The sequence below is a fragment of the Vigna unguiculata genome, chromosome 2, assembly GCF_004118075.2.
Source record: "Vigna unguiculata cultivar IT97K-499-35 chromosome 2, ASM411807v1, whole genome shotgun sequence".
NCBI lineage: Eukaryota > Viridiplantae > Streptophyta > Magnoliopsida > Fabales > Fabaceae > Vigna > Vigna unguiculata.
In genome coordinates, this window is record NC_040280.1 from 4595471 (window position 1) to 4614023 (window position 18553).

General features: G+C 38.6%; 1 protein-coding gene across 1 annotated transcript; it reads left to right on the forward strand.

Annotated features, from left to right (window-relative positions):
* The first annotated feature begins 1098 nt into the window (after window positions 1-1098).
* On the forward strand, window positions 1099-6854 carry LOC114166224 (3-ketoacyl-CoA thiolase 2, peroxisomal-like). The gene is made up of 14 exons (XM_028050924.1): window positions 1099-1300; window positions 1728-1801; window positions 2730-2814; window positions 3007-3133; window positions 3279-3377; window positions 3463-3530; window positions 3634-3741; window positions 4057-4134; window positions 4211-4343; window positions 4441-4537; window positions 5097-5220; window positions 5593-5701; window positions 5947-6030; window positions 6653-6854. Exons 1-14 carry the CDS (start codon window positions 1196-1198, stop codon window positions 6697-6699), a joined length of 1338 nt encoding a protein of 445 aa, XP_027906725.1. The 5' UTR covers window positions 1099-1195; the 3' UTR covers window positions 6700-6854.
* Window positions 6855-18553: the final 11699 nt, after the last annotated feature.

Below are 18553 nucleotides of genomic sequence, written 5' to 3' on the forward strand. Positions count from 1 at the left end.
AATTTAAAGTTTTTCATGAAGCTTGACTAACTACTTCCCTCGTGATTTTTTTGGCCTTTGATGATTCTGTCACTCATTATTCCGCATATTTCTCGTGAATACCATATGTTATTGGAAAATCTTACATATTTCCAATAAGTACCAACTTTTACAATTGTGGAGAGATCTTATTCGAAATCTTCTTTCTAAATTAAAACTTAATATTTCAATTAAATCGAAATATCTCTTTTCTCCGTTTGGTGCTTACGGAAATGCCTCAATTACTCTAGTTAGTTAGTTAAGATACAAGTATAATATAATTAAGAAATGGATAAACAATGAATCTTCTTCACCCACTTATAATACTTTGTTAAACTTTTATTTGTATGGATGTTAAGATGCGTCCACGACAATCTTAGAAACTCTATTAACATAGAATCTCCAAATAATTCACATGAGCATACGAGAATACTTATACTTCCGATAGAAATTATTTACAAAAATTACTCATAAATAAAATCATTATTTTAACTAGATATGGTCCTTCTCATATGTTTAAATTTATAGAGTTGCTTACAAATTAAATAAACTTTATTTAATATTTTAGATAATAGTTATAATTTTATATTTAACGATTTTGTTTTGACTAAAATGTTTATTATATGGATTCTAAAAAAAAAATCTGAACAAATTCACGTCGTTTGACCATATTTCCACCACTACAAACAGACACCTTTTTTCTTGGGTGTTTCTCTTCATCTTTTATTGGTGGGGTCAATAATCACTTTTGGACGGAGGTCCCGTTTTTCACGTTGTTTGTACCAACTTTGCTATATTGCATTTCCAATTTTGGCCGACACACATGTGTTGCACAAAAAACATTTTTAAATAAATAAAATTAACTTTAGAAGATAAATAATTTATAAACTTAGCTTTTATTAAAAATCCATTCTTTTTAAATTAAGGTACACGATAAATTGATTTATATTTACTAAAAGAATTTAATATATTTTACATTCTTAAAAAAAAAAATCTTTCAAGATAGAATTTTCTAAGGAAAACTACGTCTCCTCGAGTCAATTTCTCCCTTCTTTATCCCGCATTATGGAAAACTTTAGTTTGCTTTTCTACAATTATATAATTGTTATATGCAATTGTTTCGCTGGCTTGCTATTCAGTTCCCAACAAACACAAGACAGAGTACAGTTGGACAAATATGGAGAAAGCAATTCAAAGACAGAGGGTACTGCTTGACCATCTTCAACCCAGTTCTTCAAGTTCCAATTTTTCGAACCAAAACCATCAATCTACGGATGTCTCGGTAAGTGGGTGTTTCTTTTTTTTCTTTCAAATTTCCTTTTTTTTCAAACTTTGGCTTCTATACTCTACAGCTTATGTTGTCTTTGTTAATGTATTGTTAGTGCATAAATTTCATCTCTTGCTCACTGAATGCTGTTCAGTGGTTAACCGTGACTTGTGAAGGTTTAACCGAAGATCTTAGGATAATTTATATATGTGGGACCAGAGATAAAAGTTTGTAATATTCGATAAAATTCCAACATAAAAGAGAGTGTTTGCTGATAAAATAAATAAATAAATAAAAGAGAGTGTACTAGAAACAAAAAGGGCAGAGAGTAGTAAATTTGTAAAGTTCTTTTTATGCTGGATTTGTTGAACCAACTTTGAATTTCTGAAGTATATGTGGAAATGATTTACTTTGTTTAAGTCTCTTTTCCATTTCTTGTTAGGCTTCATCATGTTTTGCTGGGAACTCTTCACATGGGCAGAGAGGTGGATCAGAAGATGATGTGGTGATTGTAGCGTAAGTTTGCCTATATAAATGATTGTATTTGTTTGATTTCTAATTCTCTATTTTTTGGTAGTAATCCAATTAGTCGTTGCTAGTTTTTGGTTAAAATTGATTTTGAAGTGACTTGTTTTATGTTTGGATGTTTTTATTGCAAAACCAATTTAGCAGTAAAACTCAGGATACATTTTTTTATTCAACGCAAAATTTACCTGAAATTGCTTGAACTCAGAATCAATTTTTGAGCAAATATCAATTTCTGAGCTAAGAACTTGAAGAACCCAACATGTATTAGAAATTCAAGTGTGAGTCTGTGTAGAGTAGAAATGAGAAAGTTGAGAAATATATAAGGAAAAAAACTCATAAACATGTTGCGATAAAGTTTTGGGTAGGAGGTGGGGTAAAAGTCGTTTATATGGATTGACTTAAAATGCATTGTGTATCCCCTTAGGAGGATTGAGTCCTAATTAAGTTCAATGCCATATATTCTTTAAAATATTTTTTACCTATAGATAATTTCAGTGAATAGCAAAATATTATATTTATATTAATATTATCTATCTTATATATAGTATAAAATATATTTTAACTATACTTATATACTTCTTTAAGTTTATTATTTAACTATATATAATTTTAACATTCATATATTTATCAACAATCGAGTTGACCTGACCATCTCTGTAATTGTGGGATCTTAATCGAGTGAGTTTGGATTTAAATAAACGATCTCATCAAAATTTTGGGTGAGATAAGACATGTAAATCCATGCCATGAGCACCCTTATGTTGGAAATACACATTCATTCAAATACTTGGACTAGTTTGACTGCTCTGTGGTTTTCCTACTATCATTCAAAGACGGATAAATTTGAGTATTTACTCTATGATTTTAATGATGAGATTGTTGAACCTTTTAGCTTTAATTTCTCTGCAATAACCAGGGCATATCGAACTGCCATTTGCAAAGCAAAACGTGGAAGCTTTAAGGATACTCTTCCAGATGATCTTCTTGCCTCAGTTCTGAAGGTAATTCTTTGAATAATGCAAGAGTTTGGAAATAATATTAGTAAGGATAAAAAATGCTTTAGTGAACATTCATAATGGTTTATGATTGGAACATGTAAACCTTGAAATATTTTGAGCTACTTTTGTTGATCATTGGTTTATTTCTTTTACTTAACTTTTGTTCTGTGGTTCCTAAACTGAGTTTTCCTATAGGCTGTGATAGAGAAAACAAATGTGGACCCAGCAGAAGTTGGAGACATTGTTGTGGGTACAGTACTGGCCCCTGGATCAGATAGAGGAATTGAGTGCAGGATGGCTGCCTTTTATGCAGGTTTCCCAGGTACATTTTACAGTCTTCACTCATATGCTATATGAAATCATTGATTTTACTGAATGTAGAAGTACTCATGAGGTGGCTTCATTTGATAATTCTTGTGGGTCGTATGTATTTTAGCACGATTTCTAATATATGAATTTTCAACCAGATACTGTGCCTCTTCGAACTGTCAATAGGCAATGTTCATCTGGACTACAGGCAGTTGCCGATGTAGCTGCATATATAAAAGCTGGGTTCTATGACATTGGTCAGAATGAATTGATCTAAACTTTATTTTAAAATTCCATGACCTGGTTATTTCTTTAGCCTAATCTTCCTAATATATCATGCAGGTATTGGGGCTGGATTGGAGTCTATGTCACATGACACTGTGAATAGGCTTAGCAACATTAACCCGAAGGTATGGAGAAGTTGTATATTTTGAATTTCACTTTTTCCTTTGAGATATGTTTGGCTTCACTTTTCATTATGTTGACTTCACTTTTCACTATATTAATTAATAGGTAGAAACCTTTGCACAAGCCCGGGATTGTCTTCTTCCTATGGGAATAACTTCTGAGAATGTAGCACAGCGCTATGGTGTGACAAGGCTTGAGCAAGATCAGGCTGCTGTATGACACAATTATTTAATATGCTAAGGGTTTGTTACGGAAAATTTCTCTGTAAGCATTTGAAAATGAAGAAAAGGGTAAAATGAGTGTCTTCATAAGCTAAAACTAGCTTATGCAAGCATGAGTTGAAAATTGGTTTTTTGTAGAAACTAAATGAGTTTCTTTCGACTAGATTTTGCATAAGTAGTTTTAGCTTATGGAGCAACTTATTTTATTTTTCTATCTTAAGTTTTTGTAGGGAAGTTTATCCAAACAGATCCTAAATACGTATGAAAAGATTATTAGGATGCTTTAACTTGTAGTTTGTATAATTAGGTTGAGTCTCACAAGCGTGCTGCAGCTGCAACAGCATCTGGTAAATTCAAAGAAGAAATCATTCCAGTTTCTACAAAGGTAAGCATCAACGGCCAAAATGATCTTTCCTATTGTATTAAATATATTATACTACTAATGATATTTGTTTTCAAAGTTTGTGGACCCTAAAACTGGAGTGGAGAAGAAAATTACTGTTTCTGTTGATGATGGTATCCGGCCGAACACAAATATAGTGGATTTGGCAAAGTTGAAGCCTGCATTCCAGAAAGATGGATCCACAACAGCAGGTATTAAAGAACTATCTTTTGTTAATTTTGTTACTCTCGGGGAAATCTTCAACCTTGTGAATATATGTTTTCAATATATTTTTTTTTACAATTTCAGGGAATGCTAGCCAAATTAGTGATGGTGCAGGAGCTGTGCTCCTCATGAAGAGAAGAGTGGCTGTACAAAAGGGACTTCCTATTCTTGGAATCTTCAGGTAAACAATAACAATGACCTGCATGTATCCTATAATGTGCACACCACCTGCATTTAGCCCTGAAATACATGTTTTCTTTTATCCAAACACGATATCTCTATTATAGAAGCTGCACTTTGAACTATAAATTTGATTAATTTAACACCAAACTACAACAGAGTCTTAGAAGTCATTCAGTTCCTGAAAAGTAAACATAAACTAACAAAACAGTTATGGAGATGTCGGGATACTGTGCAATAAATACTTTCAGTTGGCATTCTGCAATCGAAGCTATTGACAAATATTTTCATATATATAAGTGGGATACCTATTGGGTAAATTTGTCTGAAAAAGTGGCTGTAATGTAGGATACTCAAAGCTGAAGCCATGTGCTTCACATTTTTTCTATAATATTATATGCTGAAAGGATATGTGAAATCAGTAACTCAAAATTTACTTGAAACCTATTCAGACATGGACATATAACTAAATCAGGTTTCTAACAGAACCCTTATTCATTTTTTTTCTATTTAAAATTTGTCAAATTGAAATTCGTCTCACAAGTGAATTTAATTTTCAGGAGTTTTGCTGCTGTTGGAGTAGATCCTGCAGTCATGGGTGTTGGCCCAGCTGCTGCCATCCCAGCCGCTGTGAAATCTGCTGGTCTTGAACTTGGCAACATTGAGTTATATGAAATCAATGAGGTAAAGGTTTTAAGAGTTGTCATTACTGACATTGTTTTTGGACAAACTTTTCTATGAACATTTTAAGTTCTACGAGAAGAAAAGGAAATAAAATGCATTGAACTCCTCATAAACTGATATCAACTTATACATCTTTCCTCTGGGAGAAGTTAAATGACAGTTTCTATAAAAGTTCCACAACATGATTTTCACTTCTGGAAGAAGGTACATTTATTTTACTCTCTGATTTTCTTCTTCTTCTAAAAGTGTTCAGAAGAAAAGTTTATTCAAATAGGGTCTTCATTACTAACTACTCTTCTTTTACATGTTTTCATAGCCAAGACACTTCAATTAATCTTGTACTAAGTGTTTATCAATATAATGGCTTTGTAGGCCTTTGCATCACAGTATGTTTATTGCTGCAAGAAATTGGGACTTGATCCCAGAAAGGTCAATGTTAATGGTGGTGCCATTGCTCTTGGACATCCTTTGGGTGCTACAGGTGATGTTGAGATGTTTTCATCAGAAATTTATCTTTCTTTTGCCCCTTATTAAATGGAAGAAGATGCCAAAATCTCCATAGAGACACATCTTTACATTACTGTAACATATTTACTCATGTATATTTCATCTTACAGCCAAAACAAGCCATCTTACACATACACTTGAACAGATAAATTCTGTTCAGCTATCATGAACCTAATGCTAACTTTGTTGGTGAACTTTCATGCTGCCATTTTGTGACAGGTGCACGATGTGTTGCAACTTTGTTGAATGAGATGAAACGCCGTGGCAGGGATTGTCGCTATGGTGTAATCTCCATGTGCATAGGTAGGTGATTTGTTCCTTTTGGCCTCTCCATCTCATTAATACAAGTCAAAAGAATTGTATATTTTGAGAAATTAGTTGTGACTGATTCATATCACTCAAAAATTTGGAGATAAATTTTGTAAATCATTTCAAGGTTAGTTGGACACAATGGAAAACTTGTTTCAGATTTTCTTGTAAGTTGACGCTAGGAACCTGGCACACGTATGGCTAGTTGTGTAGAAGTTTATCTAAACAACACCTACCTGGTTTAATCTTAGTTTTTGGAGAACCTAAATGAAATAGGTTTCTTCTTAGCTTATGAGAGAAAATTATTTCATTTTCTTTCTTATTTGCTTCTATTATTTCATGTTTGTTGGAAAAGGGAGTAGTAATGTAGCCTGCAGAATAGGTTAGCATATTTTAGGTGCAGAAATTGTGTTGTCTCAGACTAGGGGAAAAAGGCACAAGAGAATTTCTATCGAATTAAAAGGGAAATGGAAATAAGAACATGAGGAGTCAATACAACAAGTTAAAATTAGTGGCAAAACTTAGGATAAATAAACATATTAATGGTACATGCATGTGAGAGTTTAAGAGTGTTATTCCTTTCCATATAACATTATTGAAATGTGCAAAATTTCAGGTTCTGGTATGGGAGCTGCTGCTGTATTTGAAAGGGGAGACTATTGAAGATTTGTGCAAGTTTTTATGGTTAGAATAAATGAAGATCTTTGTCACAGGATACTTGTATTACTGAACACTATAGTGAAAATACATGTGTTACACGTATGTTATTTTTTTTTAATAATAATAAAAAATAATAAAATTTTAATTATTAAAATAAATATAAATATTTTTTATAATTTTATTGTAAATATTTTTTTTTTATTTTGTAGGTAATATTTTTTTATGTAATATTAGTTTAAAAATGGTTAAATTTAAAACACGTTAGATTTTTAAAAAATTCACCTAAAAGTTAAAGAGTAAACGAAGAAAAGAAAAATGTATATACGAGGAAGATAGATTCTTATATATTATTTAAAAATTTGTCTATTTTGAATTCAGTTTTGATGGGAATGTCATGGCAGAGTGGAGAAGATTTGTTATAACCATTATTAGTAAATAATAAATAGCACTTTCAATTACCTGTGAAAGATTTGCATTTCTGAGTGATCAGAGAGAAATGATTTGATTTGAGGACGTAGTACATCACTAATAATGGGTTTGAATGATTTTTTTTTTAAAGAAATTAAAAGGTTTTATGACAAAAATATAGAATTGTAATGCAATTTGTCATTTTAAATATTTATTAAAACAATTTAATAAAATTGTAGTATTTCAAACTTCACCTAAAAATAATGACTATGTTTTCATCAATGTTATCCAAGTTCTATTTTTATGTTTGTTGAGATTACTTTTTTAATTAGTGTTTATGTAACGTCTCATTTAATCAACAATTATATTTAAAGGAAACGTCACGTAGGATAATATAGTAGTGCTATCTTGGAGTATAAACACTACTCCTTACAATATCTAAGGCACACAATGATGTTAAAATTAAACAAGATACAAAGTTCAACAGTAATCAAATTGAAATTTAAATGACAAGCTAATACATGAGTCATAGCCCCATAATAAAGCCCAAAACAGTAGAATCCAGCCTAGGTGGGCTATGCAGCGGAACCATCACCTCCCTGTTGGCCACGAGTGTTTCTCGTATCTGCTCACATAAATAAATTGATGATCATCGCAAAAAGAGAAAACCACACATACGGAACATACAACAAACAACAAAAGGGTAAGCTAGAGCGGAAAAAGTATTTATCATACAATTATATACTCTTACACAGTCAGATATACAGACATCATCCAATCATGTTATCACTTGTAAACAATACATTAGGACTCAGACTCGACTCATCCAGATACATATAATTTAGTCGGATTCAACGGATGCTTGCACTTGTGGTGGATTTCCCTACTCTACCAAGCTGCTCACCCCCGAGCTAAGTGTTACATTGTCTCAACCCCACACACAAGGTTAGCCCTTAATGGATTTCAGGCCTCCAGCTACTCTCACCACAAGAGTCAGTCCGCTCTATGTGAGACTAACTGACTCCTTAGAGTGTCAGGATACAACCTTACCTTGAATGCTTACCAAATTATATAGATAGGGCACCACCATGAACTCCCACTAACAGGGGTCATGGAATTACGTCCCGACCACTGAAGCACCACCATGAGGTCTCACCTAGAGGCTCATGGAATTACGTCCTAACCACATACCAATCATATTCAACCAACCAAGTACTATTTATCATGCATATAAATCTCATGCCAACCTTTATAATCAATCCTCATTCATATTCCATGTTGAATCCATTCCAACTCATCCTTCCCAATCCATGAATATAGAAGTGTATTTCATACCGACGTCATGCCACTTTGATAACCAACCATCCCATTTAAATCACATGCCAAGATCATACCAAACCTATAATTTACAACCCATGAACCATATCATTCATGCATAATCATTCTCCTCATGCTTTTAATATAACAATTCAAATCAAGCAAGTGTCAACCATCCAAGAACAGAGAAACAACAAAATATCAAAGTACCCTCGCCCAGCTCCTCGCTCAGGCTGAAGGGTCTCGTTCAGGCGAGCTCCCTTTGCCTAGGCGAGAGCTTGAGCAGAGTGGAACAGTGGCTTACGCGTTCTCTCGCTTAGGCGATGTAACATCCCATCAGGATATTACAGATTTTAATAAAATAAAAAAAATATAATAAAGACATCGCATTTATGAATAAATCCTCATTTCCCAAAACACGGGAAATTTAAAACTTTATTATTTTAATAAAGCATCCATAATCCATATTTATAAAAACTGAAAGTCTAATCAAAATAGGCCATGAGCCTTTACAATTTATTTCAATTCAAAGATAGAAAACATAAATATGAAAATCCCATGATATCCCCGCTCCGCGGCTAAGCCTCACCAGCACCACCTGCATCAACAACATCTGCTCACGTGTACCGCGTACACGATCATCGTCACACATAAGCAGATAGGGTGAGCTTAACAATTAAAGCATATAAAATCTGTATACACATATACAACATATCAATATAAACAACACAATCATCCCAGATGACTTCCATTCTTTTAATTCTTACCACCTGGCCACAACCAGGTTATTCATGTTCTACATCTTCTAGTGATTACCCCAAGGTGACTTGTTGCCATACCTATCGGCCACAACCGATAGAGCACGTGCGAGAAACCATTGCTATGGATCATACACCGTAATGCCAGGTGGAGTTCCCAAATACGAACATAGTTTGTAACGTCCCAAGACTACCAAACTCGTCAACTATCTGGTGAGGAGGGCAATCCATCTAGACCCAACCGTACTGGCCACAACCAGAACACTCACATCGACAACACTCGCCAACCCGAGCTCAACTCAAGGGTTCCTTGTGTTCATTTGCCATCCCGAGCTCAACTCGAGGGATGCCATTCTGAGCTCAACTCGAGGAATGCTACGTGCTTAACCCCTATCCCGAGCTCAACTCAAGGGATACGTTCCGAGCTCAACTCAAGGAACACCAACAATCCCACCTTTGAAGCACCACCAAAAGCCTTGTAGATCACGCACATAGAATCCAACATCTCAAGGCTGCAGCATCAAAATCGCCCAGCGGGGGACACATACCGCCGGGCGCAACTGCTTCCAAACCGCCTAGCGGGAGACACGTACCGCCAGGCGCCTAGCGCCTCTACAACTTTGTCGCTGCACCTACCGCCTGGCGGAGATAACCTTACCTCCAGGCGCCAAGCTTTCCCAGCCTCCCTTGGTTTTGCATCTATCGCCTAGCGGAACGCTCTATGCCGCCAGGTTCCATACGTACAATTTGTGCTCTGAATTCAAGTTATCGCCTGGCGATTAATATTCCCACTGCCAAGCGCCATATCAGTAGATTATAGACCTATGAGACTGGTTTAAGTTCTGGCTCACCTCCCCAGACCCTCCCTCACGGTTTCATTCAATCCAATGTTATTGACTTGTCTTATTCGCATCAAGATTGTCTACACTGATCTAGCATCAGTAGCATTTCCGATCAAAGAGTTTCTAAATTCCATTAGATTTGAATGATCATCAAGATGACTATTTCTCCCCAAGTTCATCATATGTCTTTCCCTCAATTAAATCATTGCTACTTGTCATAGGACTGAACCACTGCCAATGTCTACTCCAATTCCTCATGGTCAGACTTGCCTCAACATTTTAATCCTTTCAAAGGTCTAACAAGCTTACTTGAATTCATTTTACTCCTTACCTATATTTGTAAGGGTTCGTACTTACCATATTAATAACACATTTGTCATGAATTTTCTATATTAACCAATTTGGTCACACAATTTCCCCATGTACACTTCCATGAACTATCACTCCATATTCTTTACTCCTAATGCTTTATAAACTAACTCACCTCATAAAGTAATGAAACTAAGTCCTATTTCTCAAATGCACAAGTTATCACCAAAGCCTAGGTTTAGTTATCACCTCCCACCCTAAAAAAATTTAAACACCTAACTTTCCAGGATCACAACCATCATCACAACAACCATAGTTGAATCCAAGCTGCTGCCTCTGATATGACGCCTGGCGGCAAGCCCCGTGTCGCCAGGTGGTGCGTCTGATTTTTGGGCAACCCAGAATTGGATTCCACCCTTTTCTGATACTTTTCCTTACCTAGCTTCACTGTTTCTTACTTAAGCATAGTAGACGGGCCTTCACCATTACAACCTAAGTAGACCCCGCACTTTCTTAACACCCATTTGCAGTATTCATTCACAAATCATAAAATTCCCCAAATATTCAACCCGAAAAGGGTGTTCATAATAATTTTACCAAATCAAGCTTCCAATCATATGAAATTTGACAATGTAACCCATTACATCATTAACAATTACATAAGACCTAATTTTCCCCGATCAAAATCACCCTATAACACAGAAAATACCAAAATCGAATCAATTTGTCTCTCGTCGCCTGGCGGTCATTCATCACCGCCAAGCAGTGCATCAAGAAAAGCTTAGAAACATTGTTCAGAAACGCATCGCCTGGCGGTCAGGACTTTGCCGCCAGCTTAACAAAGATGAATCGCCTAGCGAACATTCATCTCCCGCCAGGCGGTTTCTGGAAAATTCCTGAAACCCAGAAAATTTACGCATACAGAAATGTTCTCATTCATAAACAAAATTATTTATCATGCAATTACTCTAATCACATGACTTATCGAGTAAAACTCCCCTAAACTGGAACCCTTGCTTCAACTTGACTAAAGCTTTGATCCTTTCTTCCTTAGCACAACAATAGCTTTGCCTCTGCCCTTCTGTTCCTCTTAGCTATTTGTCTCACTCACTAATGTAGTGTTTTCTCTCAGAATACTCTGCTATACGAAAACCTCAAATGACAACCCAACCAGAAACCTTTCTCTCCCCTTAATTGGTCACTTTAACTTGGTTCTTAATGAAGATTAATAGCCAAAACGAAAAAGTATCATTATTTCCACTTAATGCTCATTGAATTAGTGTTTTTGGATGGCTTTCGAGCCCCTTGTTGGCTGCCCAAGGATTTCCTTTAACCTTTCCATTTCTATCCAAAACTAACATTAGTAAAAAAATAAAGTTTGATTTGGTTTCTCCCAAGATTTGAACCTTTAAACATGCTAATGCCATGTCAATGCCAAACCATCATGCCAAATCATATTTCTTGTTAACTAATATAATTTAGATATTATCTCATATGAAACATGATCAAATATATTATTAAAACAATAATAATTAAATAACACATAAATGACATACACAGGACTTAAACCCAAGTCCTCTCACACAATTAAAGTACTCTCAACCATTTGAGCTAGTACTTTTTCATGTCACACCAATCAAAATTTAATACCATAAAGGCTCTTTCTACCCGCATTTATTAATTAAATTCCACGGGTCTTACGGGTGAGACATCCTCGCCTGAGCGAGATAGACTCCAGCTCAAAATAGAAGCTCGTCGCCTGAGTGACATCTTGCGCAACCAACATGGGCGAGTTGCTGCAGATCTCGCCTAGGCGAGATACACTCGCTTGGGCGAGAAAACCAGAACCCTCCATTGTTTCACGTAGGCCAACAATAATATTCCATCGAAGTAAAATACAAATTTCATTCAAGACATTACATACACCATGCATACATCAGAAACACTAAAGAAGCCTAAAAATAGTAAAGAATCGATTTAAACCTAGTAACCCTAGCTTCCCTTACCTGGAATTAGCTGGTATAGGACATCGATACCAATCACGGAGCCCAACAGCTCTAAGAATAGGCTTAGAAGCTGGAAAAATAGCGGAACAGATCTTAAGATTAGCTCACTACAAAACCCTAACTGGGAAAACACGAAAATATGCCAAGGAAGAAGTGGTATGGGATGAAGAGTAACTCACGCTGAGCAGGAATGAGCTTGAGCGAACTTGACAGAGGCTAGGAAATCAAACCCTAATAGAGCACAGTTTTTGGAAGAGAAGAGAAGGGTAAGGCGGCTGTTTTCTGAAAGTGAGAAAAGTGAGTGGGGTTAGGGTAGTTTAGGGGTTTGAACTCCCTGTGGGCCTGTCCTAGGCCCAACTGGTTTGGGGTAGCCCCTTTAAAGTAAGGGCATAAAATAAGTGGGCCTTACATTCTCCCCAACAATAAAAAATTTTGACCTCTAATATAAAGACTTACTAGGTAAACAGATGTGGATGTGACTTCCTCATATCCTCTTCTAATTCCCAAGTAGAGTCATCTGTCCTCCGATCCCAGATGACTTGATAAGATGAACTGGTTTTTCTCGGCGTTCCTCTACTCGACTATCCTCTAAAGCAATGGGTGGTACTTCCATAGTGAGATCTTCCTTGATCTGTACATCCTCGATCTCTAATACATGAGATGGATCAAACACATACTTCCTCAGCTGTGACACATGGAACACCGGATGGAGATTTGCCAAGTGAGGAGGCAAGCAATCTCATAAGCCACCGGCCCTATCCTCCTCGATATCAGATAAAGACCAAGAAACTTAGGAGAAAGCTTCCTTGAGCGGAGAACCCTTCCCATACTAGTGGTTCGGGTCACTCTCAAGAATACGTGATCTCTAGTCGCGAATTCCAAAGGTCTCCTCCTGCGGTCTGCATAAGCCTTCTGCCTACTTTGAGAGGCCTACAACCTATCCCTCACCATCCTCACTTTCTCAGTGGTCTGCTCTAATAACTCTGGCCCAACCAACACTGCCTCCCCATCCTAATACCAACATAATGGGGTCCTACACTTCCTACCATAAAGAGCTTCATATGGCGCCATGCCAATGCTCGCATGGAAACTGTTGTTGTAAGTACATTCTATCAAAGGTAAGACTTCATCCCATGCACCCAAATGGTCCAATATGCATGTCCGCAACAAGTCCTCGAGTGATTGGATCGTTCTCTCAGACGGACTATCTGTCTAAGGATGATAGGCTGAACTCATAGTTAGCTTGCTACCCATAACACTCTACAAGGTCTGCTAAAACCTCGATGTGAATCGCGAATCCCTGTCTGAAACTATGCTCGAAGGTACTCCATGCAGCCTCACAATCTCCTTAATGTACAGCTAGGCCAACTTGGCCATAGACATCCTCAAGTTCATCACCAAGAAATGAGCACTCTTGGTTAGTCGGTCCACTTTAACCCAGATGGTGTCATGCTCCCTAAAAGTTCGTGGCAAATGGGTCACAAAATCCATGGAGATGCTATCCCATTTCCACACTGGTATCTCCAGAGGCTGTAGGTTTCCACCAGGTCTCTGATGCTCCACTTTTTCCTTCTGATAGGTCAAACAAGTAGACACGAATTGTGCCACATCCTTCTTCATCCCCTGTCACCAGAAAGTTTCCTTGAGGTCCTGATACATTTTAGTCATATCGGGATGCATGCTAAGACGACTCTTGTACTTTTCCTTGAGGATTAGCCTTTTCACCTCAACATCATCAGGCACACACACCCTGCCCTGGAACCTCAGAATTCCATCACTACCCAAAACAAAGTCCTTCGCTTCATCTAACCCAAGCTGTTCTCTCACCCTAATCAAGCTTGCATCTAACAACTATCTCTCCCTAACAGAGCCCAAGAAATCACTAGATATAGTCAAGGTACTACACCTAATGAACTCGGATCCCAACTCCACCTACAACTTCATATCTCTGAACTGCTCTAGTAGCTCCACCTCTTTTATCATAAGATGCGCAATATGCACAATCTTTCTACTCAGGGCATCTACTACTACATTTGCCTTGCCCGGGTGATATACTAGCTCAAAGTCATAACCTTTCAAGAATTCCATCCACCTTCTTTGTCTCATGTTCAGCTCTTTCTGATCGAATAGATATTTGAGGCTCTTGTGGTCACTGAATACACGGAACTGAGCACCATAAAGATAGTGCATCCAAATCTTCAAGGCAAATACTATAGCCACCAATTCTAGATCATGAGTGGGGTAGTTTCTCTCATGCACCTTAAGTTGCCTCAAAGCATATGTCACCGCCTTCTTCTCTTGCATTAGTACACAACCAAGCCCTAAGTGAGAGGCATCACAATAAACCTCGAAGGGTTTTCCAACATCGGGAATCACCAGGATTGGGGCACTCGTCAACCTTCCCTTGAGTTCTTGGAAACTTTCCTCACACTTGTCTGTCCAAGTGAAAGGTTGGTCCTTCCGGGTGAGCTATGTCAGAGGTGCGACTATCTTGGAGAATCCCTCTATGAATCTCCTATTGTAGCCAGCTAAACCCACGAAACTTCTGATCTCGGTTGCTGACAAGGGACTTTCCCACTTAACCACCACGTCAACTTTTGCTGGATCCACTGTAATCCCCTGTGCAGATATCACATGGCCCAAGAATTGTACCTTGTCCATCCAAAACTCGCACTTGGACAGTTTGGCATACAATTGCTTCTTCCTCAGAATACTAAGCACCAACCTCAAATGTTCTGCATGTTCCTCCCGAGTCCTGGAGTAAATAAGTATATCGTCTATAAAGACTACGACGAACTTATCTAAGAATGGCCAAAATATTCGGTTCATGTAGTCCATAAACACCGCTGGAGCATTGGTCACACCAAAAGGCATAACCACATACTCGTAGTGTCCATATCGAGATCGGAAGGAAGTCTTCTGTACATCATCCGCCTTCACTAAAATCTGATAGTATCCCGACCGCAAATCTATCTTTGAGAAAACCGATGATCCATGCAGCTGATCCATCAGGTCGTCTATTCTCGGGAGAGGATATTTATTCTTGATCATCATCTTGTTCAGCTATCTGTAGTCCACACACAGACGTGAACTTCTATCCTTCTTCTTTACCAACAACATTAGTGCTCCCCAAGGCGAAGTACTGGGTCGAATGAATTGTTTCCCCAAGGCGAAGTACTGGGTCGGATGAACTATGCTCCTCTATTTGGTTCTTGAGCTCTACTAACTCCGCCAGAGCCATACGGTATGGGGCCATCGACACCGGACCGATTCCAGGCACTAGCTCAATAGAAAACTCCACCTCTCTATTAAGAGGAAACCCTGACACCTCATCTGGAAACACATCCTCAAACTTATGCACGATTGGTATCACTGATGTCCCTCTCCTTTCTCTACCTCTATATGAGTGAAAATTATGAAACACTGTGCGCCACATTAAATCTCCTTCATGACTCCTTGAGATGACAACAACTCGGGCTCCTCCAAGTTGGGGAACTACAACGTTTTCTCTCGACAGTCTATAAGAATGCAATTGGCAGAGAGTCAATCCATCCCCAAGATTACCTCCAACTCTTGTAGAGATAGGCATATCAGATTCACCTTTCATTTGCGCCTTTCCACCTCCACTGGACATCTAGCACACAAGGACGATGTCCTGACCAAACTCGATGTCGGAGTAGACACTACAAGTTCACACTGCAACTCACACACCAGCAGACCCAACTTTCTCACACATACATCTGACACAAAGGAGTGTGTCGCTCCAGAATCATATAGCACACAAAAAGCTTTTCCAGCTATCATACAATCACCTATAACAAGGTTACCTGAACCTGCAGCCTCTACTCCTGTCATGGCGTAAACCCTGCCCATCGCCTGAGGCCTGTTGCCTTTGTTCCTCTACTGGTGCTGGGTAGGAGTCTGTACTGGAGGCCGTACCACTACTGTAGTAAGGGAGGGAATATCTTTGCCAAAGTGGTCTTACTTGCCACAGTTGTTGCACCTGCGATAACCCTCCATGCGTGGGCAAACGTTCCTCAGATGAGGGCCTCCACATATGAAACACTATACTCGGCCCTATTGGGGAGGAAAGCTCCTAGACCCCTGGGGCTGATGGTGGGGTCTATCATATGGTCTCCTCCGCTCCTCATGTCTTAGTCTGAACCCAGATGGTCCACCAATCCTCTGTGGTTGCTGTGGTAGGCGCTGGCCTTCTACCTCATTCTTCATTTTCTCCATCACTCTGGCCTTCTCCACCAGGGCAGCAAAATCCTTGATGGATAATGGGGCCACTATCAAATGGATATCGTCGCGGAGGCCATTCTCGAACTTGCGACATCTCCACTCTTCATCAAGCGGCACAGTGTAGAAACGAGTGAGGTGCTTGAATTTCTCAGTGTATTCTGCCACTATCTTCCCTCCCTAAATCAATTGGAGGAATTCCACCTCCTTGGCATATCGGACGCTATCCGGGAAGTACTCAGAAAGGATTCTCCCTCTAAAGGTCTCCCAAGTAACCGATTCCTCCCTTTCTTCTAGGATGGATTTCATGCTTATCCACCAATGCTCTGCCTCACCGGTGAGCATGTATACCGCAATGCCAACCGATTCTCTGCCGGACACATCTTCGCATCGAAGATCCTCTCTATATCCTTCAGCCATTGGTTTACGGCATCAGGACTAGTCTTGCCATCGAATTTCACTAGGTGGTGCTTCAGAAAGTCCTCTAGACTCCACTCCCTGACCGTAGGTCGTGGCTCAGGACCAAATACAGGTGCAACTGTCTTGTTCTCCTCCAGCTGGCGGAGGACATCTATATGCTGCCGGTGGGCATCCTCAATAGCTACCCTCACAGCCTCTATCTGCTGCATCACCAGCTGTTGCTGCTCAAGCGATGCTGCCTGTCGCTGCATTTATGCTTCGTGTTGCTGCATCATAATTGTACTTTGTTGGGTCATCGTTGCCACCATGGCTTCTATTGCTCTGGCGATATCCGGTACATCGCCTTGAGAAGATTGGGAGTCCCTACGAGGAGGTGCCATAATCACTGGCACATAGAAAACCATTTGTCAGATTGATAAGATAAGAAACTTTAGCTGAGGACACTAGAAGGACACCACAAAAGCTAAGCGGACACCCAAGTCCACAGACCTAAGGAATGACCGCTCTAATACCTTAAATGTAACGTCTCATTTAATCAACAATCCTAATTAAAGGAAACGTCACGCAGGATAACATAGTAGTGCGGTCTTGGAGCATAAACACTACTCCTTACAATATCCAAGACACACAACGATGCCAAAACTAAACAAGATACAAAGTTCAACAATAATCAAATTGAAATTTAAAGGACAAGCTAATACATGGGCCATAGCCCCACAATAAAGCCCAAAGCAGTAGAATCCAGCCTAGGTGGGCCACGAGTGTTTCTCACATCTGCTCACATCAATAAATTGATGATCATCGCAAAAAGAGAAAACCACACATACGGAACATACAACAAACAATAAAAGGGTAAGCTAGAGCGGAAAACATATTTATCATACAATTATATAATCTTACACAGTCAGATATACACACATCATCCAATCATGTTATGACTTGCAAAGAATACACTAGGACTTAGACTCAACTCATCCGGATACATATAATTTAGTCGGATTTAGCGGATGTTTGCACTTGTGGTGGATTTTCCTGCTCTACCGAGCTGCTCATCCCCGAGCTAAGTGTTACATTGTCTCAACCCCCACACACAAGGTTAGCCCTTAATGGATTTCAGGCCTCCTGCTACTCTAACCACAAGAGTCAGTCCGCTCTATGTGAGACTAACTGACTCTTTAGAGTGTCAGGATGCAACCTTACCTTGAATCCTTACCAAATTATATAGATGGGGCACCACCATGAACTCCCACTAACAGGGGTCATGGAATTACGTCCCAACTACTGAAGCACCACCATGAGGTCTCACCTAGAGGCTCATGGAATTACGTCCTAACCACATACCAATCATATTCAACCAACCAAGTAATATTTATCATGCATATAAATCTCATGCCAACCTTTATAATCAATCCTCATTCATATTCCATGTTGAATCCATTCCAACTCATCCTTCCCAATCCATGAATATAGAAGTGTATTTCATACCGACCCCATGCCACTTTGATAACCAACCATCCCATTTAAATCACATGCCAAGATCGTACCAAACCTATCA

Coding starts and splice junctions, on each gene's coding strand:
- LOC114166224 (XM_028050924.1), top strand. CDS start 1,196: ATGGAGAAAGCAATTCAAAGACAGAGGGTACTGCTTGACCATCTTCAA. Junction 3,134..3,278: donor CTTTTATGCAGGTTTCCCAG/GTACATTTTACA, acceptor ATTTTCAACCAG/ATACTGTGCCTCTTCGAACT. Junction 3,378..3,462: donor AGCTGGGTTCTATGACATTG/GTCAGAATGAAT, acceptor TATATCATGCAG/GTATTGGGGCTGGATTGGAG.